The sequence below is a fragment of the Crocuta crocuta genome, unplaced genomic scaffold (genome assembly GCF_008692635.1).
Source record: "Crocuta crocuta isolate KB4526 unplaced genomic scaffold, BGI_CrCroc_1.0 scaffold1569, whole genome shotgun sequence".
Classification (NCBI taxonomy): Eukaryota; Metazoa; Chordata; class Mammalia; order Carnivora; family Hyaenidae; genus Crocuta; species Crocuta crocuta.
In genome coordinates, this window is record NW_027528376.1 from 21,173 (window position 1) to 28,844 (window position 7,672).

Genomic DNA, 7,672 nt, shown 5'->3' on the forward strand with positions numbered 1-7,672 from the left:
ACAATAAGGATATTTCACCTGTTCAAAGGATCAGAAATGGCTTTTCTCAAAAAGCCCATATTTTGAAGAGAAATTAACTAGGAAAAAGAGAACATTTATGGTAAGGTATATTAGGCAAAGAAACCCTGTCTCCAAATAGCTGTGGAAAGGGAAGCATGACACAGTAAAGTAATGGAATGAAAAGCACTGCTACTGGAAATCAAAGCACAAAGTACTATTTGGCTTAAGACAAATATGAAAAACATAAATAAGAACCAATCAGAAATATGGGAGGTAATAATGTGATAATCAGGATGAGGATCATTTTGACATGGTCACATTAATTTTAAAACAATATTTTTTATGCTGAGTTGTAGAGAACAGATTAAATTATCAGAAAGCTCTTTCTATAGTCAGGATGAGATTTAGTGGAAACTTGGAATTGGGGTCTGGGGATAAAGAGAAGGAGATAAGTTCAAAGTTATTCTATAAGTAGAAATTATATATCTTGATTTTGGATCAAATTTGAAGGCAAAGAGAAGAAAAAGGAAAGACCGAAGATGACTGATAGTTTGGGACACTTTAGGGTAAATGGTGCCATGATTAACTGAAATATAAAACGTGAATAGAGAAATTCAGTTGGGCAAAGAATATCATGGGTTTGACTATGGACACTCTGAGTCTGAACTCCGCTGAAGGCATCCAAATGACTAGATTGCGCTGGTCATTAGACTCGTGGCCCAGGATCTCTCAACTAGCCAGATGCTCTACACTAGAGATAAAACTTAAGTCATCATATACAGATGCCAATAAAAGCCATCAACCCAAATGCACTGCATAATAATTAAAGGGCTAATTTCAAGCCCTCTGATACCATTTTCTCTCATAAAGCGGAGTAGAATGTATGTGGCAAAGGAAAATGACAAGTACTAAGAGAGACAAGAGGAAAACCACAGGTGTGATGCTATGGAGGGCAAAGGAAGAAAACGTATCAAGAAAGAGGTAGTAGTCAACTGTGTTGAATGTTGTTGAGAAGTCGAGGAAGGTAAGGACTTAAAACCTCAGACACACAGATATCCTTGATGATGACAGTGAATGCCTTTGGTAGTCTGAATGAAGACAAAGTTATATTGGAGTAATGAAAGAGTTAGATGAATGATGCACACATGGAGATAAGTTATAGATGACTTCTCTAAGAGATTTGGCTAAGAAAGGAAAGAGATCAAAGAGGAATATAGGATCTACGTAAGTTTATACTTGTTGATTTTAATATGTAAGAGGCTTGAACATTATGAATGCTAGAAATGATTGAGATGGTTGGTTTGAATATCCAAGAGGGAGAAGGAACAATAATGTAAGTTTCCTAAGATGGTGAGAGGATATTGACCCAAAGCAAATTAATAAAAGCCTTTATAAGACCCAGCTTGGTGTCATCTTGATTAATAAAGACTTTGTGATAATTATGCTAATGTAAAGAAATACATTTAAGAAATTCATACCTCCAGTGTCTTTTCTGGAAGAATAAACAGCAGTCTTACCACCACCATCTTCTTTATGTAATTTCTTAATAAATACTAAATTATTAAATGTCAGATACAGAGACAAAGCTACAGCAGGACTCTTCTAACTTCTAGATCAGATTTCTGATTATTTATTTCATGAATACTCACTGGGTCACCTGGAAAGGCCTGGAGTTAAAGACTAGAATGAGAAGAATAGGATGCCTCTTTTCGGAGCTGAAAAACACACTACATGGAAAAATTAGAGATTTTACACTGAAAAAATAAGATGGGAAGTAAATAAGAATGGCCTACTGTCATTCTAAGAAGTAACTCTATATAGGAGGCAATAAAAGACCCTCAATGGATTTTAAATAGGGGAGTAAGATAATTGGAATTGTGTTTGGAAAAATTCCTGCAAACTACATGGGACTTAGGACTTGTGTAAAAAATGTTCAAGGCAAGGAGACAAATGTGGAAGTATGGCAATCCTCTAAGCAAGACATAAGTATCCGGACCAGAGCCCTGGTAGTCAGAATAAAGAACACAAGACATGTTTATGAAATATTTCTAAATAAACCTAAAAAATGAGTGACTTATAGACTGAGATTTAATATTATACAGACTCCTCCAGGACCCAACAAAAAGTCCAAATGTCTGAGGCAGTAGGGTCAGAGACAGCAATGTCTAAACAAGGAAATGGTGAAGATAAAAGGATACTCACACGAAAGGCACATGATGAAGGTCTTTGCCAGAACATACCCTACATTCCAGCCAAATCTCCTGAAACAGGCAGCCTATTCTTCTCATTCTAGTCCTTAACTCCAGGCCTTTCCAGGTGACCCAGTGAGTATTCATGAAATAAATATTCAGAAATCTGATCTATACCTTTGGGTCAAGCTCTGAGTTCTCAATTCTCTTCCATTGGTCTATGTGTCTATTTTTGTGCCAATACCATACTCTCTTGATGATGACAGCTTTGTAGTAGAGGCTAAAGTCTGGGATGGTGATACCAACCTTTTTGGTTTTATTCTTCAATACTACTTTGGCTATTCAGGGTCTATTGTGGTTCCATACAAATTTTAGGATAGTTTGTTCCAGTTTTGAGAAGTTTGCTGGTGCAATTTTGATTGGAATTGCATTGAATGTGTAGATTGCTTTGGGTAGTAATGATATTTTAACTATATTTATTCTACCAATCCATGAGCATGGAATGTTTTTCCATTTCTTTGTGTCTTCTTCAATTTCTTTCATAAGTTTTCTATAGTTTTCCTCATACAGATCTCTTGTATCCTTGGTTAGATTTATTCCTAGGTATTTTATGGGTTTTTTGGTGCAATTGTGAATGGGATCAGCTTCTTGATTTCTATTTCTGTTGCTTCATTATTAGTGTATAAGAATGTAACCGATTTCTGTACGTTGATTTTATACCCTTCAACTTTGCTGAATTCTTGGATCAGTTCTAGTAGGCTTCNTGAAGCTCAGTATCCCTCCTCATCAGGAAAATACAAATCAAAACCACACAGAGATATCACCTCACACTAGTCAGAGTGTCTAAAATGACCCATTCAGAGAACTCTAGATGCTGGCAAGGATGTGGAGAAATGGGCACCCTCCTATACNGAAGTTAGAAGAGTCCTGATATAGCTTTGTCTCTGTACCTGGCATTTAATAATCTAGTATTTATTAAGAAATTACGTAAAGAAGGTGGTGGTGATAGTGGTGGTGGTGGTGGTGGTGTGCATTTATACTGTCAAAATGGTTAAATCACTTAGGATTAAAGCCATGAAACTTATTTTGAGCATATTAACTATCACAGACTTGGAAGCCCTTCTAAAATCTAGAAACATGGCTGTATCTTTAGATTTTTAAAGAATTTAAAATTTGTCTGATTTACCTGTTGATTATCCCTGTCTCTCAAATACAAAACAGATACACACATTCATCATATGCCCATACAAAATCATACATAAAACACTTATTAAACATCTGGAGAAATAAACATCAAAATGCTAACAATGTTTGTCTTTTAATGTGACAACTTTATTGGAGTTCATTATATTTTTCTTTAATATTTGGGGAATGTCCAAAGTGTGTTATACTGCTTTTCTAATAAGAAAGAAGATCTGTCACTTTCCGTCACTTTCATTCCCTCTCTCTCTCAATCCCAATATCAGGACTTTATTGGATAAGAGGCTGCTCCTCTTTCCAAAATGACCAAAGCCTGCATTGACTCTAATTTAAGCTCCTAGTTCTGCTGACCACCACCCACCTGAGCATATTGGATCCCATATTGCTCACAATTCTCATCTTCTGGATTCCAGTCCAAGAAATCACATGCACTCTCCCTATACCCTCTCTACCATAGAAAGGGCTACCATATAGTCTGCTAGCTATAGCCCGAAAATTCTGGCTGGCTCTGTGCCCAACTTTCTACTATACTACCTGCTTCTCTTTGAGTCTGACTAGCGTTCCCCTCTGGGTGGTGATATCATTTATTCCCTGTCTATTCCGGCTGCACTCCTATAATCCCCACACCTTCTCATTCCCATTCTGCTTCCTTCTAGGAGTGTTGTGCCTAGGTAAACTTCAGGGACCATTTTCATGCTACATACAGATAGCAGGGATGTAGCCATTCTTGGTCTCTCCTTCAGTCTTGTTCTCCAAGCATTGATGTTGTGGGCTTCTCCTACAGGGTCATTCAGAGCCTAGGGAATATACCGTGTCCCCTTATATACTCTATTCAGTTTCTTTGGAGCCATACTTGCCTTAACCTTGTTTCTCAGTTAGCCACATGGTCCACTGCCCTTGCTCAGCCTCATGATGCTTCCTGCTCTTGACCCCTGGTTTGTGAGAGACCTGTCATTTCTGTCATGAGCTTCTAGGTGTTCTCAGCTGCATTCTCCATAAAGTGTCTCTCCAGGTATCCGATGAGTGCCTCCACTGATAACCATACTATTTTCCAAACTAGCCACTGTTTGGGAATGTTCCAATCACACTTCTGCTACTACTACCCAGGTATGGTGGCAAATGGACCAGGAGCTACTGAGATTAAAGCCATCATCAACATTAACAGGAAATCCGTACATGTGATACTAAATGAGTGAGGAAGGAAATTAAATACCTCCCGTAAAAAATGCAAGACTTTTGAAATGTCTAACTCATTACCTCACGAGTTTCTTTAACAGTACCTTCCCACCATATGGGTATCAAAAGACCTAATATAATTCACTGATACCCATTAAATATCAATTTCCCCATTGGTATAATGGTGATACTAATCATATTCTTACCCAGATAAAAATGTTGATAAGAAAGTGAAGGAAACGTGTCCATGATATGTGAAAACGTTCAGAACAGAGTGTGTCATCTTTCATTAATGTAGGTAACAGTAGTCTTTTCAAAGTTCTACTTCTAATCCTCCTCATAAGAGCTGATGCCCAGAATAAAAGAAATTATTTAACCTTTGTGGAGATCATTTTGAAGAAAGAAATTCAGGTACATCTGTTTTCCTGGGATGCAATACAGCTGGGGATTCTGAAGAGGATATCATAGTTTCAAGCAAGATTATCTGATTATATTGTGCTCTTGTGTTTATTTTACTTTTGCCATGCTTAACTTTTAATCAATGTTCCTTAGATATGCAGCCCTCAGCTCAGAATGCTGTGGACTATCAATACAAGCAATTAGAGACTTGGACTAAATGGTTAAATGGGAAGTAATAACCCTCCAGCCACAAACACCTCAGGGTTTTAAAAATTATACAGAGAGAATTATAAAGGGAAAATAATATTTAAGAACAGGGAATGAAAGTATACAGTTGTGCTGCCCCTATACATACAGAGTTTCTCCAACCAATTTCCCGTTTGAAGGTTCAGTTTTGTTTCTATTAGGGAAGTTGGGTTTTTTTTTCCCTAATACTGTCTTCCAAAATGTTGACATTAAAATCTAAATTGAAAAACTTTGAATGAAAAAGAAGTTTTCACTGACACTTAGGGATCTGAAGTATGGGTGGTTACATGGAAAAGACGAAGAATGCGCTGCCAGATCTCCTTTGTCTTGACTCCGTAAACAATAGGATTGAGCACTGGAGGAACAAGTAGGTAGGTATTGGCCATAATGACAGGCAGGAGGGAGTCATGCCTCTTCCCAAAGCGGTGCACCATAGATAACCCAATGAAAGGTACATAGAATATGAAAACAGCACACACGTGAGAGACACAAGTGCCAAATGCCTTTGCCTGGGCTTCACGTGTCAAGCCCAACACAGTCTTGAGGATAAGCAGATATGACAAGGAGATGAGAAGTGAGTCCAGGCCAATGGCAGAGATGATGACAATGAGGCCATAGATGATATTGACATGGATGTCAGCACAAGCCAGCTTCATGACATCTTGGTGTAGGCAGTAGGAATGGGAAAGAATGTTGGAGCGGCAGAAAGGCAGTCGTTTGATGAAGATAGGCAGGGGTGCCATAAGTGCAGTACCCCGTACCACAGCAGCCATGCCAATCTTGGTAACACGAGGCAATGTTAGCACTGTGGCATGTCGTAGTGGGTGACAAATGGCCACATAGCGGTCAAAGGCCATGGCCAGTAGTACAGTGGACTCCATGCCAGATAAGGAGTGGATGGCAAACATTTGTAGCAGACAAGCCTCAAACTGGATGGTGGTGGAATTGAACCAGAAGATGGCCATCATTCTGGGCATAGATGAAGTAGAAATAAGGATGTCAAGGCCAGAAAGCATGCAAAGAAAAATATACATGGGTTCATGTAGGCTGTGCTCAGTCCGCACAATGTAGATGACTGTCAGGTTACCTAGCACAGCAATAAGGTAGAGGGAGCATAATGGGAAGGCCAACCAGAACTGAGCTTTTTCCAAGCCTGGAAGGCCTATTAGAATGAAATATGTGGCACTGGATTCATTGCCACTGGGGTCCACCATAGTGAAGAAGGTGAGCCTCAACCAGTGCCAAGCAGGTACAGGCTAGAATACAAAAATAAGCCACTGTCAGATCCTCTATGATCCCGATACCATGCTTCTTTCCCTCCACCCTGATGTCCTATTCTCTGATCCTAACTCTAATTTCATTGCCTATCCAAACTCTGATTCTATTCTAAACTCAACCTAACAACCATTTGTAACTCAGTCCCGGTCCTAATACTAATCTCACCTCTAAATTTAATCCTGAAAACAAGTGAAATACTAAGACCAAAATTGTAAGCATATTTAAAATCATTTAGTTCACCAAAAATAGGCTTTTGACTGAGTATACAGACTTAGATGATATTTTTATGTATCCCATCATTTCCTCTACCCTATCTTTCCCTTATGCTCCCCTATGCTCAATACCAGCTGTAATTCTATCATTAGGCTATCTTTAAAACTAATTCTAATCCAAATATAGCAATACTAACATGAATCAACATGGTAACCTAATCTTAGCTCTAATCCTAATGATGTCTCTAATTTTAACCCTTACCCAGACTTTAACATTAATCTAACACTTAATTTGGGAGGCTATTTCAAACTTGATCTAAAACTTAAGTATCAATTNATTCTAGAAAAAATACTAAGCTCCTAGGTTGTGGCAAAAGACTGTCTTCTAGCATCTGCCCTAGGTTGCTCTCTTGCCACTGCTGATGATGTCCCCTGGGCTCCAGCCACTTTAGAATGCATGCTGTTTCATGAAGGTGGCCCTGATTCCCATGCTTCTATGTCTTTTTCTCTTGTTTACTTCTCATTCCTTCGTCAAGATTCTTCCAGATCCCCTTCTTTGACCTCCCACTGAGAAAGTCTTACTCGTCTTTCACATCCTGGTTTACTGTCTCTCTCCTATGCTGTGTTGCTAAGCTTGTACCCCTGGGTATAATTAAATGTTTCCTGCCCTGTGCTCCCCAAGAACTTTGTTTAGGTCGCTTTCATGTATTTACAGTCCTGAACTATAATTATTACTATATTTGTTTTGCCTGAATTCTGGATTCCTGAATGGTAGAGACCCTACTATATTTATTAGTTAGTATCTAGTTAACATTCATTGAAAGTAAAAGGGGGTTTTATCAAAAGAAGAATCCCTCAATAGACATCTAATGAGGATAGCACAGGTAAGAGGTAGGAAGGACTGCCGGTCGTATGAACTATAGACTCGAGAAGAATGAAAGAATATTTGGAAGGTCAGTGCAGAGTAGTCCT

The 7,672-nt window shown here is 38.6% G+C and overlaps 1 protein-coding gene across 1 annotated transcript; it reads right to left on the reverse strand.

The window, feature by feature from the left end:
- Positions 1–5,470: 5,470 nt before the first annotated feature.
- On the reverse strand, positions 5,471–6,424 carry LOC144223516 (olfactory receptor 51E1). The gene has a single exon (XM_077754236.1). It carries the CDS (start codon positions 6,422–6,424, stop codon positions 5,471–5,473), a length of 954 nt encoding a protein of 317 aa, XP_077610362.1.
- Between the last annotated feature and the right edge of the window lie 1,248 nt (positions 6,425–7,672).

Coding starts and splice junctions, on each gene's coding strand:
- LOC144223516 (XM_077754236.1), bottom strand. CDS start 6,424: ATGGTGGACCCCAGTGGCAATGAATCCAGTGCCACATATTTCATTCTA.